This window comes from Oncorhynchus tshawytscha, linkage group LG30 (genome assembly GCF_018296145.1).
Source record: "Oncorhynchus tshawytscha isolate Ot180627B linkage group LG30, Otsh_v2.0, whole genome shotgun sequence".
NCBI lineage: Eukaryota > Metazoa > Chordata > Actinopteri > Salmoniformes > Salmonidae > Oncorhynchus > Oncorhynchus tshawytscha.
This window is the reverse complement of record NC_056458.1, coordinates 3,083,976-3,111,719: the sequence shown is the minus strand read 5'-3', so window position 1 is coordinate 3,111,719 and position 27,744 is coordinate 3,083,976. Positions and strand designations below refer to the sequence as shown.

General features: G+C 43.5%; 1 protein-coding gene across 1 annotated transcript in view; it reads left to right on the top strand.

The window, feature by feature from the left end:
- LOC112228999 (beta,beta-carotene 9',10'-oxygenase-like) overlaps positions 1 to 27,268 on the top strand; it is a 106,071-nt gene extending 78,803 nt beyond the window's left edge. The window contains exons 11-12 of the mRNA XM_024394849.2: positions 21,411 to 21,521; positions 24,431 to 27,268. Of these exons, the coding sequence (XP_024250617.1) occupies positions 21,411 to 21,521; positions 24,431 to 24,547 (228 nt within the window). The 3' untranslated portion in view covers positions 24,548 to 27,268. The remainder of the gene's footprint in view (positions 1 to 21,410; positions 21,522 to 24,430) is intronic.
- Positions 27,269 to 27,744: the final 476 nt, after the last annotated feature.

The window sequence follows — 27,744 nt, the reverse complement described above, 5'->3', positions numbered from 1 at the left end:
GTTTGACTGGGCAGCCAGCTCTAGGAAGAATCTTGGTGGTTCTAAAATTCTTCCATTGAAGAATGATGGAGGAAACGGTGTTCTTTGAGACTTTAAATGCTGCAGACATTTTATGGTACCCTTCTGCAGATCTGTGCCTCAACACAATCCTGTCTCGGAGCTCTACGGACAATTCCTTCGACCTCATGGTTTGGGTATTGCTCTGACATGCACTGTCAACTGTGGGACCTTATATAGACAGGTGTGCCTTTCCAAATCAGGTCAAATCAATTTAATTTACCAGGTGGATTTACAGGTGGACTCCAATCAAGTTGTAGAAAAATCTCAAGGATGATCAATGGAAACAGGATGCACCTGAGTTCAATTTGGAGTCTCATAGCAAACCAAATAAAGTTGTATTGGTCACATACACATGGTTAGCAGATGTTATTGCGAGTGTAGCGAAAGGAATGTGCTTCTAGTTCCGAGAGTGCAGCAATATCTAACATGTAATCTCACAATTCCACAACAACTACCTAATAGACACAAATCTAAGTAAATTAATGGAATAAAAATATATACATATAAATATATGGATGAGGAATGACAGTGGCATAGGCAAGATGCAACAGATGGTATAAAATGCAGTATATATAGTACATATGAGATGAGTGATGCAAGATATGTAAACATTATTAAAGTGACCAATGATTTCTAGTCTGTATGTAGATTTGTAGTCTGTATGTAGGCAGCAGCCCCTCTGTGTTAGTGATGGCTGTTTAACAGTCTGATAGCCTTGAGATAGAAGCTGTTTTTCAGTCTCTCGGTCTCAGCTTTGATGCGCCTGTACTGACCTCGCCTTCTGGATGGTTGCGGGGTGAACAGGCAGTGGCTCAGGTGGTTGTTGTCCTTGATGATCTTATTGGCCTTCCTGTGACATTGGGTGCTGAGGGTTTCCTGGAGGGAAGGTAGTTTGCCCCTGGTGTTGTGTTGTGCAGACCGCACCACCCTCTGCAGAGCCTTGCGGTTGTGGGAGGTGCAGTTGCTGTACCAGGCGGTGATACAGCCCGACAGGATGCTCTCGATTGTGCATTTGTAAAAGTTTTTGAGAGTTGGGGACAAGCCAAATTTCTTCAGCCTCCTGAGGTTGAAGAGGCACTGTTGCGCCACTGTCTGTGTGGGTGGACCATTTCAGTTTGTCCAGCATGTGTACACCAAGAAACTTAACTTTCTACCTTCTCCACTGCTGTCCCATCGGTGTGGATAGGGGGGCTGCTTCCTCTGCTGTTTCCTGAAGTCCACAATCATCTCCTTTGTTTTGTTGACGTTGAGATTGAGGTTATTTTCCTGACACCACACTCAATGGGCCCTCACCTCCTCCCTGTAGACCGTCTCGTCGTTGTTGGTAATCAAGCCTACCACTGTAGTGTTGTCTGCAAACTTGATGATTGAGTTGGAATTGTGCATGGCCACGCAGTCATGGGTGAACAGGGTGTACAGGAGAGGGCTGAGAACACACCCTTGTGGGGCCCCAGTGTTGAGGATCAGCGGGGTGGAGATGTTGTTTCCTACCCTCACCGCTTGGGGGCGTCCCGTCAGAAAGTCCAGGACCCAGTTGCACAGGGCAGGGTCAAGACCCAGGGTCTCGAGCTTAATGACAAATCTGGAGGGTACTGTGGGGTTAAATGCGGAGCTGTTTCAATAACCGCTTCATCATTTGCTGTACCTTTTTCTACAAACAACTGCTGTTTTTCACCACTACCCCAACAAGTTAGACAAAAAGTTAGAGGGAATAAAATGTTCCCCTACTTCTCTGCTTTTAAAACCCGAAAATGGATTAGGAATAACGTTTACCAATCAGTAGATAGAGCTGTTTAAGTAACCCATCAACTGCTCTCTTTCTAGCTGCAGTTAGTCATGTCAGAAGCTCGGATATTAATTATTTACCAACAACAGCTGCAAATTATGTTTTGAAGTTAACTTTCCTTGCTTTGTCTAACAACACTATCATGTAAGTTCTGTGGGTCAGAGTGCAGTATTTATTTAGTATTAAAGCATAAATGTACTGTATGTTAGCAAACATCTGGCCCACATCTAGCCTGATTCAAGCATTCCAGATCTAAAACTGCTGGCCGGGTCTGGCTGCTGGATCAGGCCTGAGTCAGGTAGTAATGTCTTAAATGTAGGTAGTAATATTGCAGCTATCAACTGAACCATGAACAACAAAAGACATGACATTTCTCATTTTATTTAAATAGATTAAATTGATTTTGTGTCTGTGTTATCCCTCAACCGTGGAATGGATGTATCCAAATAAATGTCACTAAAAAACAGATTAAACAAATACAAATGCTGCAACTTTGATATTCTTCAGTGCATCCGGAAATGATTCAGATCCCTTGACTTTTTACACATTTGTTACGTTACAGCCTTATTCTATGATGTATTTTTTTTAATGTTTTCTTCATTTACCTACAATTTTGCAAATTTAGATTAAAAAAAAGATGCCTTAGGTATTCAGACCCTTTGCTTATGAGGCTCTAAATTAAGCTCTGGTGCATCCTTTTTCCATTGATAATCATTGAGATGTTTGTAAAACTTGATTGAAGCCTTCCTGTGGTAAAATCCAATTATTGGACATGATTTAGAAAGGCACAAACCTGTCTCTATAAGGTCCCACAGTTGACAGTGCAAGTCAGAGCAAAACCAAGCCACGAGATCGAAGGAATTGTCCTTAGAGTTCCGAGACAGGATTGTGTCGAGGCACAGATTTTTCGAAAGGGTACCACAAAATGTCTGCAGAATTGAAGGTCCCCAAGAACCCAGCTCTCTCCCCAAGTACACAGTTTGAAACCACCAATACTCTTCCTAGAGCTGGCCGCCCGGCCAAACTGAGCAATTGGGGGAGAAGAGCCTCGGTCAGGGAGGTGACCAAAATCAGATGGTCACTCTGACAAAGCTCCAAAGTTCCTCTATGGGGATGGGAGAGCCTTCCAGAAGGACAACCAATTCTGCAGCACTCCACCAATCAGGTCTTTATGGTAAAGTGGCCAGACGGAAGCCACTCCTCAGTAAAAGGCACATGACAGCCTGCTTGGAGTTTGCCAAAAGGAACCTAAAGACTGTCAGACCATCAGAAACTAGATTCTATGGTCTGATTGAACTCTTTGGCCTGAATACCAAGCGTTACGTCTGGAGGAAACCTGGAACCATCCCTACGGTGAAGCATGGTGGTGGCAGCATCATGGTTTGGGAATAGGTTTGCAGGAGTGGCTTCGGGACAAGTCTCTGAATGTCATTGAGTGGCCCAGCTAGTGCCCGGATTTGAACATGATCAAACAGCTACAGAGAGACCTGACACTCCCCATCCAACCTGATAGAGTTTGAGAGGATCTGCATTCATGAATGGTTGAAATTCCCCAAATGCAGGTGTGCTATGCTTGTAATGTTATACTCAAGGCTGTAATTGCTGCCAAAGAACTGCAACAAAGTACTGAGTAAAGGGTCTGAATAGTTGCGTAAATGTGATATATAAAACAACTGAAATATAAACATTTGCAAAAATTCCCCAAAACCGGTTATTGCTTTGTCATTATTGGGTATTGTCTGTTGATTGATGATAAAAATTCAAATTGTATACATTTTAGAATAAGGCTGTAATGTAACAAAATGTGGAAAAAGTCAAGGTGTCTGAATACTTTCCGAATGCACTGTATCTGCAGAGTTGACTTGACTGTATCAGCCACAGATGGCTAGCTAGCAAGCAAGGGATAAGAACATTGCCAGGCTGCATAGCAATCAAACAAATAAAATGAACAATAAGTCCACTTCTCTAGCAACTTAACTGATAGAACTAACAACCAAGTGAGAGTGGAAGGATGAAATGGTATCAATTTGTTTCTCCTGACAGCACCTTTTGAGTAACAGAAAAAAAGACCAAAAGAAGTTGTTGCAACAATCATTCAGATTTTGACACCACACAAAAATCATAGGAATCACAATCCAGACCTCTCATGGGAAGCACATCAACATGTCACAATAACCAGAGGTTTTCAATTTCAGCACGGAGTCAAACAGATCAAAAGAGATAAATATGTGCCTGTTGTAGCGCCACCGTGTGGTCAATCTAAATCTGCTTGCATATGTTGAGTCTTGACAGAGTTAAGAACATGTTTACCACACAAATGTCTGTCTGATTTATATGTATGTATGTGCCAGACCATGCCCACATTAATGTTTATTGGTCAGTTGTTTGACATACTAGTCTGGAAAATGTTGCATTGAAAGACATTTATCCATAGATGCCGTTTATCAGGGTTTAATCCAGATCGGCCCTGTGGCTCCGGAGGAGATGTCATTTAAGTGTTTTTCAGGAATTCAAATTGGCAGAAAATCCATCATGGCATTCTTTGTGGGTCCTTGAGGCAAATTTGTTCCTTGTGCGAAGAGGGAACTATGCACAGAATTTCAAGATTCTAGGTCAGGGATGGGCAACTCTGGGCCACGGGCCGCAAAGGCCTGGGGTCAATTTCCCTGGGAATATAACTATTTTCTGTGATCTATTGTCAGGCTATGTCATACAATTATTATTCCTAATTCTATGGCCAGGCCACTGTCTCTCTCACACTAGACTCTCATCTCATGCCCCTGCTCAGTATTCATGGATACAGATAAACAAATAAACATGCGGTCCATGCTATTCAGCATCCTTTGGATGTCCCTACCCCATTGTTAAAATAGTTAAGGTTAGGTAAGGGATTTGGTTATGTGTAAGAGTTAAGGTTAGGGTTATCGTTTAGGGTAGGTCCCAAGGATCCGTGTTAGCACTGACCATTAAACTTATAGGAGTTATGGATGCAAGGACTTATAGTTTGAACCATGTTTTGAGTCTATATGTTGTTTTCAGTTAAACAGGCCTATATTTGGTTCTGATGGAGAAGAACAGTTAAACTAAGCTCGACAAGAATGTATAATTTATTTTCTTCAAGAATCAATGGCCTAGTGAAAGTCAACACACCCTTAAACAGTTTTCACATTTGAGATTGACTCCTTTACTGTCCGGCCACACCAGCTCAGGTTCAGGGTGCAAGCCTTCAGATTCACATTTTGAGAATTTGGCGCACAGTGGTGGAAGGAGACAGTCCATCAGAGAGGCTGAGGTTGGAGAGACAGAATCTGCTCGTAGAGGGGAAAACAAGAAAACATACAATAAGGGTCAGTTTTTAGAACAGCTACTCATTCAAGGGTTTTTCTTTATTTGTACTATTTTCTACATTGTAAATAAATGCATTTATATTTGAGATTTGTCAAATAGACACCCTTTAACTTGATGACAGCTTTGCACAATCTTGGCATTCTCTCAACCAGCTTCATGAGGAATGCATTTCAATTAACAGGTGTGCCTTCTTAAAAGTTAATTTGTGGAATTTCTTTCCTTCTTAATGGGTTTGAGCCAATCAGTTGTTTTGACAGGGTAGGGGGAGTATATAGAAGATAGCCCTATTTGGTAAAAGACCAAGTCCTTATTATTGCAAGAACAGCTCAAATAAGGAAAGAGAAACCAAAGTCCATCATTACTTTAAGACATGAAGGTCAGTCAATATGGAACATTTCAAGAACTATGAAAGTTTCTTCAAGTTTAGTCACAAAAACCATCAAGCGCTATGATGAAACTGGCTCACATGAGGACCGCCACAGGAATGGAAGACCTAGAGTTACCTCTACTGCAGAGGATAAGTTCATTAGTTACCAGCCTCAGAAATTGCAGTCCAAATAAAGGATTCACATAGTTCAGCTGTTCAGACAAGACTGTGTGAATCAGGCCTTCATGGTCGAATTGCTGCAAAGAAACCACAACCAAAGGACAACAATAATAAGAAGAGACTTGCTTGGGCCAAGAAACATGAATCAAATCAAATCAAATGTTATTTGTCACATGCACATGGTTAGCAGATGTTAATGTGACTGTAGCGAAATGCTTGTGCTTCTAGTTCCGACAATGCAGTAATAACCAACAAGTAATCTAGCTAACAATTCAAAAACTACTATCTTATAGACACAAGTGTAAGGGGATAAAGAATATGTACATAAAGATATATGAATGAGTGATGGTACAGAGCGGCATAGGCAAGATACAGTAGATGGTATTGAGTGCAGTATATACATATGAGATGAGTATGTAAACAAAGTGGCATAGTTAAAGTGGCTAGTGATACATGTATTACATAAAGATGCAGTAGATGATATAGAGTACAGTATATGCATATACATATGAGATGAATAATGTAGGGTATGTAAACATTATATTAGGTAGCATTGTTTAAAGTGGCTAGTGATATATTTTACATCATTTCCCATCAATTCCCATTATTAAAGTGGCTGGAGTTGAGTCAGTGTGTTGGCAGCAGCCACTCAATGTTAGTGGTGGCTGTTTAACAGTCTGATGGCCTTGAGATAGAAGCTGTTTTTCAGTTTCTCGGTCCCAGCTTTGATGCACCTGTACTGACCTCGCCTTCTGGATGATAGCGGGGTGAACAGGCAGTGGCTCGGCTGGTTGTTGTCCTTGATGATCTTTATGGCCTTCCTGTGACATCGGGTGGTGTAGGTGTCCTGGAGGGCAGGTAGTTTGCCCCCGGTGACGCGTTGTGCAGACCTCACTACCCTCTGGAGAGCCTTACGGTTGTGGGCGGAGCAGTTGCCGTACCAGGCGGTGATACAGCCCGACAGGATGCTCTCGATTGTGCATCTGTAGAAGTTTGTGAGTGCTTTTGGTGACAAGCCGAATTTCTTCAGCCTCCTGAGGTTGAAGAGGCGCTGCTGCGCCTTCTTCACGATGCTGTCTGTGTGGGTGGACCAATTCAGTTTGTCTGTGATGTGTACGCCGAGGAACTTAAAACTTACTACCCTCTCCACTACTGTTCCATCAATGTGGATAGGGGGGTGTTCCCTCTGCTGTTTCCTGAAGTCCACAATCATCTCCTTAGTTTTGTTGACGTTGAGTGTGAGGTTATTTTCCTGACACCACACTCCGAGGGCCCTCACCTCTTCCCTGTAGGCCGTCTCGTCGTTGTTGGTAATCAAGCCTACCACTGTTGTGTCGTCCGCAAATTTGATGATTGAGTTGGAGGCGTGCGTGGCCACGCAGTCGTGGGTGAACTGGGAGTACAGGAGAGGGCTCAGAACGCACCCTTGTGGGGCCCCAGTGTTGAGGATCAGCGGGGTGGAAATGTTGTTACCTACCCTCACCACCTGGGGGCGGCCCGTCAGGAAGTCCAGTACCCAGTTGCACAGTGCGGGGTCGAGACCCAGGGTTTCGAGCTTGATGACGAGCTTGGAGGGCACTATGGTGTTAAATGCCGAGCTGTAGTCGATGAACAGCATTCTCACATAGGTATTCCTCTTGTCCAGATGGGTTAGGGCAGTGTGCAGTGTGGTTGAGATTGCATCGTCTGTGGACCTATTTGGGCGGTAAGCAAATTGGAGTGGGTCTAGGGTGTCAGGTAGGGTGGAGGTGATATGGTCCTTGACTAGTCTCTCAAAGCACTTCATGATGACGGAAGTGAGTGCTACGGGGCGGTAGTCGTTTAGCTCAGTTACCTTAGCTTTCTTGGGAACAGGAACAATGGTGGCCCTCTTGAAGCAAGTGGGAACAACAGACTGGGATAGGGATTGATTGAATATGTCCGTAAACACACCAGCCAGCTGGTCTGCGCATGCTCTGAGGGCGCGGCTGGGGATGCCGTCTGGCCCTGCAGCCTTGCGAGGGGTGACACGTTTAAATGTTTTCCTCACGTCGGCTGCAGTGAAGGAGAGTCCGCATGTTTTATTTGCAGGCCGTGTCAGTGGCACTGTATTGTCCTCAAAGCGGGCAAAAAAGTTATTTAGTCCGCCTGGGAGCAAGACATCCTGGTCCGTGATGGGGTTGGTTTTCTTTTTGTAATCCGTGATTGACTGTAGACCCTGCCACATACCTCTTGTGTCTGAGCCGTTGAATTGAGATTCTACTTTGTCTCTATACTGACGCTTAGCTTGTTTGATTGCCTTGCGGAGGGAATAGTTACACTGTTTGTATTCGGTCATGTTTCCAGTCACCTTGCCCTGATTAAAAGCAGTGGTTCGGGCTTTCAGTTTCACGCGAATGCTGCCATCAATCCACGGTTTCTGGTTTGGGAATGTTTTAATCGTTGCTATGGGAACGACATCTTCAACGCACGTTCTAATGAACTCGCTCACCGAATCAGCGTATTCGTCAATGTTTTTGTCTGACGCAATACGAAACATATCCCAGTCCACGTGATGGAAGCAGTCTTGGAGTGTGGAATCAGATTGGTCGGACCAGCGTGGGAGCTTCTTGTTTTAGTTTCTGTCTGTAGGCAGGGATCAACAAAATGGAGTCATGGTCAGCTTTTCCGAAAGGAGGGCGGGGCAGGGCCATATATTCGTCGCGGAAGTTAGAATAGCAGTGATACAAGGTTTTTCCAGCCCTGGTTGAGCAATCGATATGCTGATCAAATTTAGGGATTCTTGTTTTCAGATTAGCCTTGTTAAAATCCCCAGCTACAATGAATGCAGCCTCCGGATAAATGGATTCCAGTTTGCAAAGAGTCAAATAAAGTTCGTTCAGAGCCATCGATGTGTCTGCTTGGGGGGGAATATATACGGCTGTGATTATAATCGAAGAGAATTCCCTTGGTAGATAATGCAGCTGTTTGTCAGAGTTTAGAATTTCAAAAAATGGCTAGCTAATGTATTCTAACAGCTCTGTGTCATCATTGGGCAGCCCAAACGGAGCCTTCGCTAAGGCTACTCACAGACGAAAAGAGAGCAAAAATTATGACACGGGTGAAGAGGGACCACAATTACTGACTACAACCACACAGCTGAACCACACAACTTCAGACCACAAGCACACAACTACTGACCACAACCACACAACTACTGACATCACAATTACTGACCACAACCACACAACTACTGACTACAACCACACAACTGCTGAATAAAACTACTGATCACAATTATTCACCTAACCACACAACTACCGACCATTCAACTACTGACCACAACCACACAACTTCTGACCACAGATCAAATCTCCATTACTACTGACCACCACAACTACTGACCACAACCACCTGGCCACAACTACTGACCACAACCACACAACTTCGGACCACACAACTACTGACCATTCAACTACTGAACCACAACAACTGACCGCTACTGACCACAACCACACAACTGCTGAAAACATCTGGTGACCACAACCACACAACTTCTGACCACACAACTGCTGACAACACATCGAATCACCATAACTACTGGCTGCCACAACTACTGACCACCCAACCACTGACAACAACTACTGACCACTGCTGAAGATAACTACAGACCACAAATACTAACCACAACTACTGATCACAACCACACAACTACTGCTCTGGTCTGCCCAAGCTCTGGTTCAGCTCAGGTACTGGATGTAGCTAGCTACATTAGCTCTGGCTCGCACTACCTCTGGTCTGTGCTATAAATTATAACTACTCAAATGTGCATAAGATTTGCATATCATAGCAACAATAATTTATCATTTCAAACTTTCACAGGTTCATGCTATCATAACTTCATATTCTTTAAAACTTTGATAAACTATAGTGTATTTATAAAGCCCTTTTACATTACATCAGCAGATGTCACAAAGTGTTTATACAGAAACCCAGCCTAAAACCCCAAACAGCAAGCAATGCAGATGTAGAAGCATGTGGCTAGGAAAAACACCCTACAAAGGCAAGAACCTAGGAAGAAACCTAGAGATGAATGAGGCTCTGAGGGGTGGACAGTCCTTTTCTGACTGTGCCTGGTGGAGATTATTATTTGCATAAATTAGAATAATATTTCTCACCAACAGTTATTCTTGAACAGTTCAACCTAGATACACCAAACTAAATTTCACATGTTTAAGGCTATCCTAAATTCTAATTCCTTAACTTGTATTCATTCTAAGCCATTGGGGAAGGGAGGTGGTGTGCTGACATATCTGACATATGGAATTGTCTGACATATGGAATTGTTTTAAGATAGCTAAATGATCCAGTATGACTATTTTATTTAGAATTTTAAGACCCGTAAGGTAACCCCAAAAAATACACAATTTGAAAGAATATTGATGTTGGCCTTTACTACTAAAACCTATAGAAGTACATCGAATAACACATTCATGAATGGCAAAAAGGACATTCAAAAATAAATCATAAGAAACAAAGATTTGAAGTGTCTGTCCTAAATTAAGGAAAAAAAATTTTTAACTCAGGAAATATATACCACTACCATTAAAAAGTTTGGGGTCACTTGTTTTCCATGAAAGCATACGTGAAATTAGTTGCAGAATGAATAGGAAATATAGTCAAGACTTTGAAAAGGTTATAAATAATTATTTTTAATTTAAATAATAATTGCGTCCTTCAAACTTTGCTTTCGTCAAAGAATCCTCAATTTGCAGCAATTATAGCTTGCAGACCTTTGGCATTCTAGTTCAAATCAACTGTATTTATGAAGCCCTTCTTACATCAGTTGATGTCACAAAGTGCTGTACAGAAACCCCACCTAAAACCCCAAACAGCAAGCAATGCAGGTGTAGAAGCATTGTGGCTAGGAAAAACTCCCTAGAAAGGCCAGAACCTAGGAAGAAACCAAGAGAGGAACCAGGCTATGAAGCCAGACCTCTTCTGGCTGTGCCGGGTGGAGATTATAACAGAACATGGCCAAGATGTTCAAATGTTCATAGATGACAAGCAGGGTCAAATAATAATAATCACAGTGGTTGTTGAGGGTGCAACAGGTGAGCACCTCAGGAGATAAACGTCAGTTGGCTTTTCATAGCCGATTATTCAGAGTATCTCAACTGCGCCTGCTGTCTCTAGAGAGTTGAAAACTGCAGGTCTGGTGAACAGGTCAGGGTTCCATAGCCACAGGCAGAACGGTTGAAACTGGAGCAGCAGCACGGCCAGGTTGACTGGGGACAGCAAGGAGTCATTAAGCCAGGTAGTCCTGGGGCATGGTCCTTGTGCTCAGGTCCTCTGAGAGAGAGAGAGAAGAAAGAAAGAAAGAATTAGAGAGCGTACTTAAATTCACACAGGACACCGGATAAGACAGGAGAAATACTCCAAATGTAACAGACTGAACCTAGCCCCCCAACACATAAACTACTGCAGCATAAATACTGGAGGCTGAGACAGGAGGGGTCGGGAGACACCATGACCCCATCCGACGATACCCCCGGACAGCGCCAAACAGGCAGGATATAACCCCACCCACTTTGCCAAAGCACAGCCCCCACACCACTAGAGGGATATATCCAACCACCAATTTACCATCCTGAGACAAGGCCGCCACGGCACAACCCAAGGGGGGCCCCAACCCAGACATGAAGATCAGGACAGTGACTCAACCCACTCAAGTGACGCACCCCTCCTAGGGACGGCATGGAAGAGCAGCAGTAAGCCAGTGACTCCACCCCGTAATAGGGTTAGAGGCAGAGAATCCCAGTGGAAAGAGGGGAACCAGCCAGGCAGAGAAAGCAAGGGTGGTTCGTTGCTCCAGTGCCTTTCCGTTCACCTTTACACTCCTGGGCCAGACTACACTCAATCATAGGACATACTAAAGAGATCAGTCTTCAATAAAGACTTAAAGGTTGAGACCGAGTTTGCGTCTCTCAAATGGGTAGGCAGAACAATCTATAAAAATGGAGCTCTATAGGAGAAAGCCCTGCCTCCAGCTGTTCGCTTAGAAATTCTAGGGACAGTAAGGAGGCCTGTGTCTTGTGACCGTAGTGTACGTGTAGCATACCTGCCTACTCATCTCTTCAGTACAATTTGTTGTCAATTTGTTGAGGTTATCTGAAGAGATTTCACCCCATGCTTCCTGAAGCACCTCACACAAGTTGGATTGGCTTGATGGGCACTTCTTACGTCAAGCTGCTCCCACAACAGCTCAATAGGGTTGAGATCCGGTGACTGTGCTGACCACTCTATTATAGACAGAATACCAGCTGACTGCTTCTTCCCTAAATAGTTATTGCATAGTTTGGAGCTATGCTTTGGGTCATTGTCCTTTTGTAGGAGGAAATTGGCTCCAATTAAGTGCCAAAGGGCATGGCGCTGCAAAATGGAGTGATAGCCTTCTTTCTTCAAGATTCCGTTTACCCTGTACAAATCTCCTACTTTAACACCACCAAAGCACCCCCAGACCATCACATTGCCTCCACCATGCTTGACAGAGGGCATTAAGCACTCCTACGGCATCTTTTCATTTTTTCTGCAACTCATGAATGATCTTCTTTGTGATCTGAACACTTCAAACTTAGATTCGTCTGTCCATAACACTGTTTTCCAATCTTCCTCTGTCCAGTGTGTCTGTTCTTTTGCCCATCGTAATCTTTTCTTTTTATTGGCCAGTCTGAGCTATGGCTTTTTCTTTGCAACTTTACCTAGAAGGCCAGCAACCCGGAGTCGCCTCTTCACTGTTGACGTTGAGACTGGTGTTTTGCAGGTACTATTTACTGAAGCTGCCAGTTGAGGACTTGAGGCGTCTGTATCTCAAATTAGACACACTAATGTACTTGTCCTCTTGCTCAGTTGTGCACCGGGGCCTCCCACTCCTCTTTCTATTCTGGTTAAAGCCAGTTTGCGCTGCTCTGTGAAGGGAGTAGTACACAGCGTACACAATTTCTCGCATGGAATAGCCTTCATTTCTCAGAACAAGAATAGACTGACGAGTTTCAGAGGGAAGTTTTTTTTCTGTACAGTTTGAGCCTGTAATCGAACCCACAAATGCTGATTCTCCAGATACTCAACTAGTATAGAGAAGGCCAGTTGTATTGCCTAATCAGAACAACAGTTTTCAGCTGTGCTAACATAATTGCAAAAGGGTTTTCTAATGATCAATTAGCCTTTTAAAATTATAAACTTGGATTAGCCAACACAATGTGCCATTGGAACACAGGAGTGATGGTTGCTGATAATGGGCCTCTGTATGCCTATGTAGATATTCCATGAAGAATCAGCCGCTTCCAGCTACAATAGCCATTGACAACACTAACAATGTCTACACTGCATTTCTGATCAATTTCATGTTATTTTAATGGACACAAAATGTGCTTTTCTTTCAAAACAAGGACCCCAAAGTGACCCCAAACTTTTGAACAGTAGTGTACACAGTACCAGTCAAAAGTTTGGACACTCATTCAATGATTTTTCTTTAATTTTTTACTATTTTCTACATTGTAGAATAATAGTGAAGCCATCAAAACTATGAAATAACAATGGGCCCTTTACTTGTTCTGTATTAGCGGACCGATATAGCAATATATAGAACGGGATAGAAATCAATGCGTGTGAGTGTGTAAAGAAAGTCAAATACTTGTCTCACGGCTAGTGTGTGAGAGTTGGCAGTACTGCTTTCTGAAATCAGTTGATGATAGAATTTAGACACGTTGTAAATGCAACAAGTACTAATATTGTATCATATAATAGCATTCACAGCTTTTCAAGAAAACAAATCTGAGACATTTATGTTATGTTTACATGTTGTTTAGAGGCAATTTATACAGGAAAAGTGTATAAAACCCATATAAACTGCATTTTTTTAGGTTGATTATAATTCTAATGCCTTACTTTTTTTTGTAATTTTTTTTCCCTGCATAAGTAAAAGCAGGAAATGCATCACCTGTGCTTTACTGCCATACATTCGTTTTAGATTCATTTTTGGATTTCTCTCTGTGTAACGGTTTTCTAGTGGTGATGAAAGAGAGTCGGACCAAACTGCAGCGTGTCGATTTTATCCATGTTTAATATACCAAAGAAACACGAACTTACAAAAAAAACAATAAACGAAACCGAAACAGCCTATCTGGTGCAAACTAACAACGAGTACACATAGGACACTAAGGACAATCACCCACGACAAACTCAAAGAATATGGCTGCCTAAATATGGTTCCCAATCAGAGACAACGATAAGCACCTGCCTCTGATTGAGAACCACTCCAGACAGCCATAGACCTTGCTAGACAACCCACTAAGCTACAATCCCAATACCACCACCAAAACCCCAAGACAAACACACCACAATTACAAAAACCCCATGCCACACCCTGGCCTGACCAAATACATAAAAATAAACACAAAATACTTTGACCAGGGCGTGACAGAACCCCCTTGCGGACTCCCGAACGCACCTCAAAACAATAGGGAGGGTCCGGTGGGCGTCTGTCCATGGTGGCGGCTCCGGCGCGGGACGTGGACCCCACTCCTTTAATGTCTTAGTCCCCTCTCCCTTCGTCCCTGGATAGTCCACCCTCGCCGCCGACCATGGCCTAGTAGTCCTCACCCAGAACCCCACTGGACTGAGGAACAGATCGGGACTGAAGGACAGCTCGGGACCGAGGCAGCTCGGGACTGAGGGGAAGCTCGGGAGTGAGAAAAGCTCAGGAGTGAGAGAAAGCTCAGGAGTGAGAGAAAGCTCAGGAGTGAGAGGAAGCTCAGGAGTGAGAGGAAGCTCAGGAGTGAGAGGAAGCTCAGGAGTGAGAGGAAGCTCAGGAGTGAGAGGAAGCTCAGGAGTGAGAGGAAGCTCAGGAGTGAGAGGAAGCTCAGGAGTGAGAGGAAGCTCAGGCAGGTAGATAGACCTACCAGCTCCTGGCTGGCTGGTGGTTTCAGCAGATCCTGGCTGACTGGCAGATCCTGGCTGACTGGCAGATCTGGAAGAGTCTGGTTGACTGGCAGATCTGGAAGAGTCTGGTTGACTGGCAGATCTGGAAGAGTCTGGTTGACTGGCAGATCTGGAAGAGTCTGGTTGACTGGCAGATCTGGAAGAGTCTGGTTGACTGGCAGATCTGGAAGAGTCTGGTTGACTGGCAGATCTGGAAGAGTCTGGTTGACTGGCAGATCTGGAAGAGTCTGGTTGACTGGCAGATCTGGAAGAGTCTGGCTGACTGGCAGATCTGGAAGAGTCTGGCTGACTGGCAGATCTGGAAGAGTCTGGCAGACTGGCGACGCTGGGCAGACTGGCGGTGCTGGGCAGACTGGCGGTGCTGGGCAGACTGACGACGCTGGGCAGACTGACGACGCTGGGCAGACTGGCGGTGCTGGGCAGACTGGCGGTGCTGGGCAGACTGGCGATGCTGGGCAGACTGGCGATGCTGGGCAGACTGGCGATGCTGGGCAGACTGATGACGATGCTGGGCAGACTGATGACGATGCTGGGCAGACTGGCGATGCTGGGCAGACTGGGGGCACTGGCGGCGCTGGGCAGACTGGCGGCACTAGCTGCTCCATATAGGCTGACAGCTCTGGCGGCTTCTTACAGACTGACCGGTCCGTGCAGACTGACAGCTCCGTGCAGACTGACAGCTCCGTGCAGACTGGCTGCTCCATGCAGACTGGCTGCTCCATGCAGACTGACAGCTCTGGCTGCTTCATGCAGACTGACAGCTCTGGCTGCTCCATGTAGACTGGCTGCTTCATGCAGACTGGCAGCTCGGGCTGCTTCATGTAGACTGACAGCTCTGGCTGCTCCATGCGGACTGACAGCTCTGGCTGCTCCATGTTGACTGCTTCATGCAGACTGGCAGCTCGGGCTGCTTCCTGTAGACTGACAGCTCTGGCTCCTCCATGCAGACTGACAGCTCTGACTGCTCCATGCAGACTGACAGCTCTGGCTGCTTCATGCAGACTGGCAGCTCTGGCTGCTCTATGTAGACTGGCTGCTTCATGCAGACTGGCAGCTCATGTAGACTGACAGCTCTGGCTGCTCCATGCGGACTGACAGCTCTGGCTGCTCCATGCAGACTGACAGCTCTGGCTGCTCCATGTAGACTGGCTGCTTCATGCAGACTGGCAGCTCGGGCTGCTTCATGTAGACTGACAGCTCTGGCTGCTCCATGTAGACTGGCTGCTTCATGCAGACTGACAGCTCTGGCTGCTCCATGCAGACTGACAGCTCTGACTGCTCCATGCAGACTGACAGCTCTGGCTGCTTCATGCAGACTGGCAGCTCTGGCTGCGCTGAACAGGCGGGAGACTCCTGCAGCGCTGTGTCGGAGGAAGGCTCTGGCTGCGCTAAACAGGCGGGAGACTCCGGCAGCGCAGGAGAGGAGAAAGGCTCTGGCTGCGCTAAACAGGCGGGAGGCTCCGGCAGCGCTGTAGAGGAGGAAGGCTCTGGCTGCGCTAAACAGGCGGGAGACTCCAGCAGCGCAGGAGAGGAGAAAAGCGCTGGCTGCGCTGAACAGGCGAGGCACACTGAAGGCCTGGTGCGTGGTGCTGGAACTGGTGGTACTGGATCGAGGACACGCACAGGAAGCCTGGTGCGGGGAGCTGCTACCGGAGGGCTGGGGTGTGGAGGTGGTACTGGATAGACCGGACCGTGCAGGCGCACTGGGGCTCTTGAGCACCGAGCCTGCCAACCTTACCTGGTTGAATGCTCCCGGTTGCCCTGCCAGTGCGGCGAGGTGGAATAGCCTGCACTGGGCTATGCAGGCGAACCGGAGACACCGAGCGCAAGGCTGGTGCCATGTAAGCCGGCCCAAGGAGACGCACTGGGGACCAGATGCGTAGAGCCGGCTTCATGGCATTTGGCTCGACGCTCAATCTAGCCCGGCCGATACGCGGAGCTGGAATATACCGAACCGGGCTGTGCACCCGCACTGGAGACACCGTGCGCTCCACAGCATAACACGGTGCCTGCCCGGTCTCTCCAGCCCCCGGTAAGCACAGGGAGTTTGCGCAGGTCTCCTACCTGGCATAGCCATACTCCCTGTAAGCCCCCAAGAAATTTTTGGGGCTGACTCTCGGGCTTCCATCCGCTCTGCCGTGCTAGCTCCTCATAATGCCGCCTCTCTGCTTTTGCTGCCTCCAGCTCGGCTTTGGGGCGACAATAATCTCCAGGCTCATTCCAGGGTCCTTTACCGTCCAATTCCTCCTCCCATGTCCATAACTCCAGGTGGTGCAACTCCTTTTCGGCTGCTCCTGCCTGTTGACACGCCGCTTGGTCCGTTGGTGGTGGGTGATTCTGTAACGGTTTTCTAGTGGTGATGAAAGAGAGTCGGACCAAACTGCAGCGTGTCGATTGCGATCCATGTTTAATATACCAAAGAAACACGAACTTACAAAAAACAATAAACGAAACCGAAACAGCCTATCTGGTGCAAACTAACAACGAGTACACATAGGACACTAAGGACAATCACCCACGACAAACTCAAAGAATATGGCTGCCTAAATATGGTTCCCAATCAGAGACAACGATAAGCACCTGCCTCTGATTGAGAACCACTCCAGACAGCCATAGACCTTGCTAGACAACCCACTAAGCTACAATCCCAATACCACCACCAAAACCCCAAGACAAACACACCACAATTACAAAAACCCCATGCCACACCCTGGCCTGACCATACATAAAAATAAACACAAAATACTTTGACCAGGGCGTGACACTCTGACCAAGATTGCTGCCATTTTATCCCCATTATTGAACTTTGAGGGTTTATGACCAATCCCCTCTTGTAATTTTAATTTGATCTCTAAGGTTTAAGCATTGTTGTGGACTTAGAACATCCAATTTGGTTTTGTTCACATTAAAAAATGGTGATTATGAGAGTGAAAATCTGAAAAATATCTCAAACCTGGAAAAACAAAACCAACAAAAAGTAATTTGGCAAAAAAAAAAGATGTGATTGTGCCTTATGTATTCCTTTCTGGGAAGACTGAGATTATCGTTGCATGTCATGATAAACCTTAAACGCAGACCAAAGAGCCCAACCCCCCCGTTCCCCGGGACACTATTTTCTCTGTCTATTGTGTTTTGGGAAGTTAGGAGTAACAGAGATGGCCGCCTCGCTTCGCGTTCCTAGGAAACTATGCAGTTTTTTGTTTTTTTACGTGTTATTTCTTACACTAGTACCCCAGGTCATCTTAGGTTTCTTTACATACAGCCGACAAGAACTACTGAATATAAGATCAGCGTCAACTCACCATCAGTACGACCAAGAATATGTTTTTCGCGACGCGGATCCTGTGTTCTGCCTTACAACCAGTGTAACCGAGTGGATCACATGCAGCGACCAAAAAAAAAACGACTCAGAAAAAGAGGGAAACGAAGCGGTCTTCTGGTCAGACTCCGGAGACGGGCACATCGTGCACCACTCCCTAGCATTCTTCTTGCCAATGTCCAGTCTCTTGACAACAAGGTTGATGAAATCCGAGCAAGGGTAGCATTCCAGAGGGACATCAGAGACTGTAACGTTCTCTGCTTCACGGAAACATGGCTAACTGGAGAGACGCAATCCGAAGCGGTGCAGCCAGCGGGTTTCTCCACGCATCGCGCCGACAGAAACAAACATCTTTCTGGTAAGAAGAGGGGCGGGGGCGTATGTCTTATGGCCAACGTGACATGGTGTGATGAAAGAAACATACAGGAACTCAAATCCTTCTGTTCACCTGATTTAGAATTCCTCACAATCAAATGTAGACCGCATTATCTACCAAGAGAATTCTCTTCGATTATAATCACAGCCGTATATATCCCCCAAGCAGACACATCGATGGCTCTGAACGAACTTTATTTAACTCTCTGCAAACTGGAAACGATTTATCCGGAGGCTGCATTCATTGTAGCTGGGGATTTTAACAAGGCTAATCTGAAAACAAGACTCCCTAAATTTTATCAGCATATCGATTGCGCAACCAGGGGTGGAAAGACCCTGGATCATTGTTACTCTAACTTCCGCGACGCATATAAGGCCCTGCCCCGCCCCCTTTCGGAAAAGCTGACCACGACTCCATTTTGTTGATCCCTGCCTACAGACAGAAACTAAAACAAGAAGCTCCCACGCTGAGGTCTGTCCAACGCTGGTCCGACCAAGCTGACTCCACACTCCAAGACTGCTTCCATCACGTGGACTGGGAGATGTTTCGTATTGCGTCAGACAACAACATTGACGAATACGCTGATACGGTGTGCGAGTTCATTAGAACGTGCGTTGAAGATGTCGTTCCCATAGCAACGATTAAAACATTCCCTAACCAGAAACCGTGGATTGATGGCAGCATTCGTGTGAAACTGAAGGCACGAACCACTGCTTTTAATCAGGGCAAGGTGTCTGGTAACATGGCTGAATACAAACAGTGCAGCTATTCCCTCCGCAAGGCTATCAAACAAGCTAAGCGCCAGTACAGAGACAAAGTAGAATCTCAATTCAACGGCTCAGACACAAGAGGTATGTGGCAGGGTCTACAGTCAATCACGGACTACAGGAAGAAACCCAGCCCAGTCACGGACCAGGATGTCTTGCTCCCAGGCAGACTAAATAACTTTTTGCCCGCTTTGAGGACAATACAGTGCCACTGACACGGCCTGCAACGGAAACATGCGGTCTCTCCTTCACTGCAGCCGAAGTGAGTAAGACATTTAAACGTGTTAACCCTCGCAAGGCTGCAGGCCCAGACGGCATCCCCAGCCGCGCCCTCAGAGCATGCGCAGACCAGCTGGCCGGTGTGTTTACGGACATATTCAATCAATCCCTATACCAGTCTGCTGTTCCCACATGCTTCAAGAGGGCCACCATTGTTCCTGTTCCCAAGAAAGCTAAGGTAACTGAGCTAAACGACTACCGCCCGTAGCACTCACATCCGTCATCATGAAGTGCTTTGAGAGACTAGTCAAGGACCATATCACCTCCACCCTACCTGACACCCTTGACCCACTCCAATTTGCTTACCGCCCAAATAGGTCCACAGACGATGCAATCTCAACCACACTGCACACTGCCCTAACCCATCTGGACAAGAGGAATACCTATGTGAGAATGCTTTTCATCGACTACAGCTCGGCATTCAACACCATAGTACCCTCCAAGCTCGTCATCAAGCTCGAGACCCTGGGTCTCGACCCCGCCCTGTGCAACTGGGTACTGGACTTCCTGACGGGCCGCCCCCAGGTGGTGAGGGTAGGCAACAACATCTCCTCCCCGCTGATCCTCAACACTGGGGCCCCACAAGGGTGCGTTCTGAGCCCTCTCCTGTACTCCCTGTTCACCCACGACTGCGTGGCCATGCACGCCTCCAACTCAATCATCAAGTTTGCGGACGACACAACAGTGGTAGGCTTGATTACCAACAACGACGAGACGGCCTACAGGGAGGAGGTGAGGGCCCTCGGAGTGTGGTGTCAGGAAAATAACCTCACACTCAACGTCAACAAAACTAAGGAGATGATTGTGGACTTCAGGAAACAGCAGAGGGAACACCCCCATCCACATTGATGGAACAGTAGTGGAGAGGGTAGCAAGTTTTAAGTTCCTCGGCATACACATCACAGACAAACTGAATTGGTCCACTCACACAGACAGCATCGTGAGGAAGGCGCAGCAGCGCCTCTTCAACCTCAGGAGGCTGAAGAAATTCGGCTTGTCACCAAAAGCACTCACAAACTTCTACAGATGCACAATCGAGAGCATCCTGGCGGGCTGTATCACCGCCTGGTATGGCAACTGCACCGCCCTCAACCGTAAGGCTCTCCAGAGGGTAGTGAGGTCTGCACAACGCATCACCGGGGGCAAACTACCTGCCCTCCAGGACACCTACACCACCCGATGCTACAGGAAGGCCATAAAGATCATCTAGGACATCAACCACCCGAGCCACTGCCTGTTCACCCCGCTGCCATCCAGAAGGCGAGGTCAGTACAGGTGCATCAAAGCTGGGACCGAGAGACTGAAAAACAGCTTCTATCTCAAGGCCATCAGACTGTTAAACAGCCACCACTAACATTGAGTGGCTACTGCCAACACACTGTCAATGACACTGACTCTACTCCAGCCACCTTAATCATGGGAATCGATGGGAAATGATGTAAATATATCACTAGCCACTTTAAACAATGCTACCTTATATAATGTTACTTACCCTACATTGTTCATCTCATATGCATACGTTGATACTGTACTCTATATCATCGACTGCATCCTTATGTAATACATGTATCACTAGCCACCTTAACTATGCCACTTGGTTTACATACTTATCTCATATGTATATACTGTACTCGATATCATCTACTGTATCTTGCCTATGCTGCTCTGTACCATCACTCATTCATATATCCTTATGTACATATTCTTTATCCCCTTACACTGTGTATGACAGTAGTTTTTTTTGGAATTGTTAGTTAGATTACTTGCTCGTTATTACTGCATTGTCGGAACTAGAAGCACAAGCATTTCGCTACACTCGCATTAACATCTGCTAACCATGTGTATGTGACAAATAAAATTTGATTTGATTTGATTTGAAGAAAAACATTATTATATTTCACTTTTCAAAGATTGACCATGTTTACCTTTTGGGGTCCTGTATTGCATCTCTGCTCTCTCTCTGTTTCAAGGTGTGGTACCAGAAGGGTTTGTTCCCCTCAGAGCCTGTTTTCGTTCCCTCGCCGGACGCCGTGGAGGAGGACGATGGGGTCATCCTGTCCGTGGTGGTCACGCCCACTGAGGTAAAGGTCATGGGTCATTATATCGCACACATGACTAGCGAAATTATAAAATATGATCTTACAGAGTTAGGCTTTCACAAGGAAATTCCGAGAAGCAGATTGTAATTTTGGTGTGCATAGAATGGAGTCATGAGTGCATTCTGATGTGTGGTCTGTAGCAAATTTTCCTCACAATAAAACAAACAGGCTGTTCTGTTCAGGACAACCCAGGGTATAACATCATGTCATCTTGTAACTGTACATGAAAGGTAGTGATCATAAACGTTACATAAGTTTTATGATATGGAAATGTGAAATGCGCATTTGGACCCATGCTTGTATCATCAAATCTGTGTTTATTATAATCCTCAACATCTTATCTTCCAAAATGCACAGAGTCCTTGTAATTTACAGCATTTTACTCACTCAGACAACAAAATTCAGGCCAACCGATATGGGATTTTAGGGAGGCAAAAGTCACATATTACCAATATATCTACTATCTATATCTACACAAACCATCTTTATTACACACATCTTTATTACACAATGTGCTCCAAATTATCATTTATTAACTAAATATTCTAATTTAAATGGAAAAGTATATTTTATTTGTGGTTTACATGATAACCACCAAAAAGCAACTATAGTGCCTTCCGGTCCTTGACCTTTTCCACATTTTGTTGTGTTACAGCCGGAAAGGTTGTGTACAATACCCCATAATACCCCCTACATACAATACCCCATAATGTTGTAGTGCAATTCTGTTTTTAGAAATGTTTTACAAACTAATTAACAATGAAAAGCTGAAATGTCTTGAGTCAGTAAGTATTCAACGCCTTTGTGACGGCAAGCCTAAATAAGTTCAGGAGTAAAAATGTGCTTAAGTCAAATAATAGGTTGCATGGACTCACACTGTGTGCACTTATAGTGTTTAACATGATTTTTGAATGTGTGTCCCACACATCTTTGTGTCCCACACATACAATTATCTGTAAGGTCCGCCAGTCGAGCAGTGAATTGCAAACACAGATTTCACCCACAAAGACCAGGGAGATTTGCCAATACCTCGCAGAGAATGGCACCTAATAGTAGATGGATAAAATTAAAAAAGCGGACATTGAATATCCCTTTGAGCATGGTGAAGTTATTAATTACACTTTGGAGGGTCTATCAATACACCCAGTCACTCCAAAGATACAGGTGTCCTTCCTAACTCCGTTGCTGGAGAGGAATGAAACCGCTCAGGGATTTCACCATGAAACCAATGTTGACTTAAAAACAGAGTTTAATGGCTGTGATAGGAGAAAAATTAGGATGGATCAACAACATTGTAGCAGTTACTTCACAATACCAACCTAAATGGCACAGTGAAAAGGAGGAAGCCTGTACAGAATACAAATATATTTGCAATAAGGAACTAAAGTAAAACCGCAAAAAAAATGTGACAAAGAAAATAAATGAATGTCCTGAATAGATGTTTGGGGCAAATCCAACACAACACGTCACTGAGTACCACACTTCATATTTTCAATCAAAGTGGTGGCTGCATCATGTTATGGGAATGATTATCATCAGCAAGGACTAGGGAGTTTTTCAGGATAAAAATAAAAGGAATAGAGCTACGCACAGACAAAATCCTAGAGGATATTCCGGGAGACAAATTCACCTTTCAGCAGGACCATAACCATACATTGGAGTGCCTTACCAAGATGACATTGAATGTTCCTGAGTGGCCTAGTTACAATATTGACTTATTTTGGCTTGTAAATCTAACCAACTTGACAGAGCTTGAAGAATAAAAAATGTAATTATTGTACAATCCAGGTGTGCAAAGCTCTTAGAGACTTGCCGATAAAGACTCACAGTTGTAATCACTGCCAAAGCTGATTCTAACATTAATTGACTCAGGGTTGTGAATACATATGTAAATTAGATGTCTTTATTTAATATAATACATTTTCAAAAATGTCCTACAAAACATGTTTTCACTTTGTCATTATGTGGTATTGTGTGTAGATGAGTGAGATCTATTCAATCGATTTTGAATTGAAGCTGTAACAATACAATGTGGAAAATTAATTAACTTTATATAAAAATACAAAACACTTGTTCAGTTTACCTTCTTAGACACATTTTTAAGTTGTACCTATTTTTGGCAGTGGATAAGAATGCAGAAGTGTTTATGCTGAAGCACCACAAGCGCACTAATAAACAAGAAGGGCTGAATGAATTAAACTTTGTCTCAAAGTAAATCTGAAACTGCGCCAAATTAAAACTATGCAGTAACATGCAGTTCCTAATGTCACCACTAGACCACTACTGTGCTTCACAACAGTCAAAGGTCATGTAAAGAAACACTTTATGGCAACCTTGCAACAACAGCTTGTTACGATAAGCACAGGCTAACTGTTCATTATGAAAATGTTTTCTAACTGAAATCATAATGTAAATTACACTGTTATTCAATACAAAATGTATTGGCTATATTTTTCAAGCGGAGACTCTGAGCTCTAACATCACGTAAGGCATGTTACTGTACAGCCGCTGCGTTCAATTGAGGTGATTTTCATTTTTTTTTATCCTTATACAGGTACAAGTGTAAAGGGTTACAGAAAATTTGAAAAACACTTAAACAGGGTGGTTTTGACAACCATTGTCATCGGGATATTTTTCAAAACTTGTCATCAATAATATTCACACAACGAGCCTGTTCAGGTTGTTCACCTTTCTCATCCACTCATTAGGGTCAAATGGCGATATTCACTGGGTAGCAACCAGTATTTTAGACACAAGTTACAGCATTTCAGAAACGTGCCATACGGATATGGTATTAATAGAGATTAGTTTGGAATGTTGATAGAGGTTAATCTAGAATGTTCTACAGTGTTGATGTAGATTAATCTGGAAGCTTCTATCTCTCTGTGCAGGATAAGAGTACATTCCTCCTGGTTCTGAATGCCAAGACATGGGAGGAGCTGGGGAGAGCCGAGGTGCCTGTCAATATTCCCTACGGTTTCCATGGTACCTTCAACCCGACTGCCTAGATCAGCATTACTGACCTAACAATCACCCATGCCTTCCTTCCTCCCTCCCTCCCTCCCTCAGATTATTTTGTGACCAATACAAATTAATGGTAAATAATGTAGTGTGTCATTATGGAGTCACTTTTATTGTAAATAAGAATATAACAGGTTTCTAATCACTTCTACGTTACATGTTAAAATGTGGATGCTACCATGATTACAGATATTCCTGAATAAATTGTGAAAAATGATAAGTGAGAAAGTTAGATGCAGAAATAGCATACCCCCCCCCCAAAAAAAATGATAACCTCCTCTGTTATTGTAATGGTGAGAGTCTTTTGTGTGTCTTTTGTGTGTCTGTAACTTTCTCGCTTGTCATTATCTACGAATCATTCAGGATTTTCCATTTTCACGGTAGCATCCACAATAATGTACAATGGAAGTGCTTAGAAACATTCTATTCTTATTTCCAATAAAAGTGACTCCAAAATGACCATACATTATTTACCATTCAAGTCAAGGGGTCTGAATACGCTGTATACACACATTTTACATATACATTTTACACACATGGTACTTTTATATAGAGCAATCACATAATAATAATAATAATAATAATAATACATTACCAAACACAAGCTCTTTAAATCACACATGAATTTTGAACCTTTCTCATCGCAAATTCTCCACAGATTGTAAGCTAAAGATGAAAACCTTTCCTATGATAATTCTTATATTATTGATTGATTGACAATGGCTTTCCAAATTGCCCAACACTGCTCTTTGTAAGGTTAATGTTAAGTCAATGTTGCTACAGTACATAGGGGCAATACCATAATAAATGATCTCTTCGCAGAAAAATATACAGTGCTAAGATTGTTGTATGCCCTATATATATATAGCATGAAATTGGTGGCAAAAAAGTCAGTCTTGAATCAAATTTTGTTTTTTGTATCAGTTCATATACCATGTTTCATGGAATCGGTACATCGAAAATCTCTCCCCATTTATTTTGCAACCTGTATGGCGCAGGGTCAACATTTTTGCCCTCAAATGAAACTGCTATATTTTTATAATTATGCCAATCATTTTCAGCCAATTTTGTATCTTTAGTATATGGCAGACAAACAAGTTCCAAACATTCCCCCTCTTCCCCTTGCCCTTGGTAATGCTGCAATCAATTGGTTGTAACTTTGTAATTGTGCAGACATTCCCATATATTTTTGATAGCTGCATATGTTACTTAACTTCACTATCTCTATTCATAATATCAATAATAAATATAATACCATTTTAAAACATTTTTTCCATAAAGAATGTTTTTTTTAAATGAATCAGTATTTGAGTTTAACCATAATATTTGTTCTGTCTTTTCTGGAGGTAAAATTGAAATTGTAACCAGCTTTGTATGGCTTGTTTATGAAAGGGCACACTTTAAACAAAGTTAAATTTTCAATTAGTCGGAAATGAGAATTTGTAATCTGTATAAAGGCAATTTTTGAACAAAGGATTAACCTTTCTTAATAATCTACTGGAAAACCATTTTGGTTTTAAGTGTAATCTATGTATGAGTGAAGCTTTTAGTGAGAGGTTTAATGCTTTAATATTTAATATTTTTAGCCCCCTAAACACATTAATTATTTTGTCTGGTTTAGCTTTCCAAATTAAGTGAACTATTTTTTGCTCATATGATTTTAAAAATACAAGTCGCCTGGAATAGGCAATGCCATTATTAAGTAAACTGTGATAGAACCAAAGAGTTAATAAATGTGATTTATGGTTGCAGAATCTTATCTATTTTTCCAAACTTTCTATTGAAATTGGTTGTGGTAAGTTAATTTATATTTTTTGAGATATGAATACCAAGTATGTCTACTTCATCTTCCGCCCATTTTATTGGCAAACTACAAGGTAGTGTAAAAACTGACTTTTAATGATCCAATACATAATCTGGTACACTTTTCATAATTAGGTTTTAGTCCAGAGAGGCTAGAAAAGTGATTAAGATCTTCAATGAGATTGTGCAGGGATCCAGATTGCAGACCTAAGAGAGAACTTGAGTCATCGGCATACATTGACACATTTTTGTTATTAACCCCTTGATGTTCTTGTTGGATCAAATTTTAATAGCTAGCATTTCGATGGCCATAATAAATATATATGGAGACAATGGACAGCCTTTTACTCCTCTTAAAAGCTCAATACTTTCTAAGTAACCATTGCTGTACATAACTTTAACCCAATGTATATGAGAGTCACCGAAATTAAAGTAATCCAGGCATTTATGTGTCAATTCTAATTGTACTTTATCAAACTCCTTTTTGAAATGAGAGAGACTGTAAGTGTGTCCATTCACTACAACAAATATCTATGTTCAAGTAACTTCAATCGTTATAGATCAGGATACATCATGCAATTTAGTTTCAAAAGTTAATAAACAGTTAAGTATTTACAACTTAAGAAGACCATATGGGTGGTGATGTCACTTTATTACTTTAAGTATTGAACACTGAAATACTCTGAGTTGGGTCACTCAAATGGTTCTAGGCAACTGGTTTCCACATAAAAAAATTGTTAGCAGAACTAATTACTTTATACAGTGCAGAATCTGATGCCTTAGTTTACATTAAGTTACGCATGCATATCCACTAACAATCTTTTGTATTTTTTGTCAATTTTATACAAATTGTTTACTATGTTCTGTGGTACATTTCTAATTAAAAAGTGATACTATAAAAGTTTCTAATTTGTTTTCTGACCTTTATCAGTCATTGATATTATTGATATATAAATGGAATTAAATGTAGTTGATAGTAAAGCCACCAGGGCCTGGGGTGGTCTAGCCGCTCTAACGGTCTAAGCTGCTTCCTCTAGAACGCTATGTACCACTGAGAGTCTTAGAGCATGATTTGAAATCTGACCAAGGGTCTTTCAACACACTCTGCTTTCCTCTCCTGTCTCTCTCTAGCCAATCCAATAAACATACAAACTCTGTTTTCAGTCATCCTATGGTCCTACCTTGAGTTCCAGTGGGTGTATTATTGTACAGTGCTGAGTTTTCTGCCAATCAACCTACATGCATGCAAATGTAAATAAAAGTAATCATATTTCTTCTAGGATTCTCAGGTATTATGAGAAGCCTTGAGGGAGTGTTAGTGGTCCAGGTGTAACAGGTTTACAAATGTCCCTGTAAGTTGTGACTTTCTCCAAAATGATTT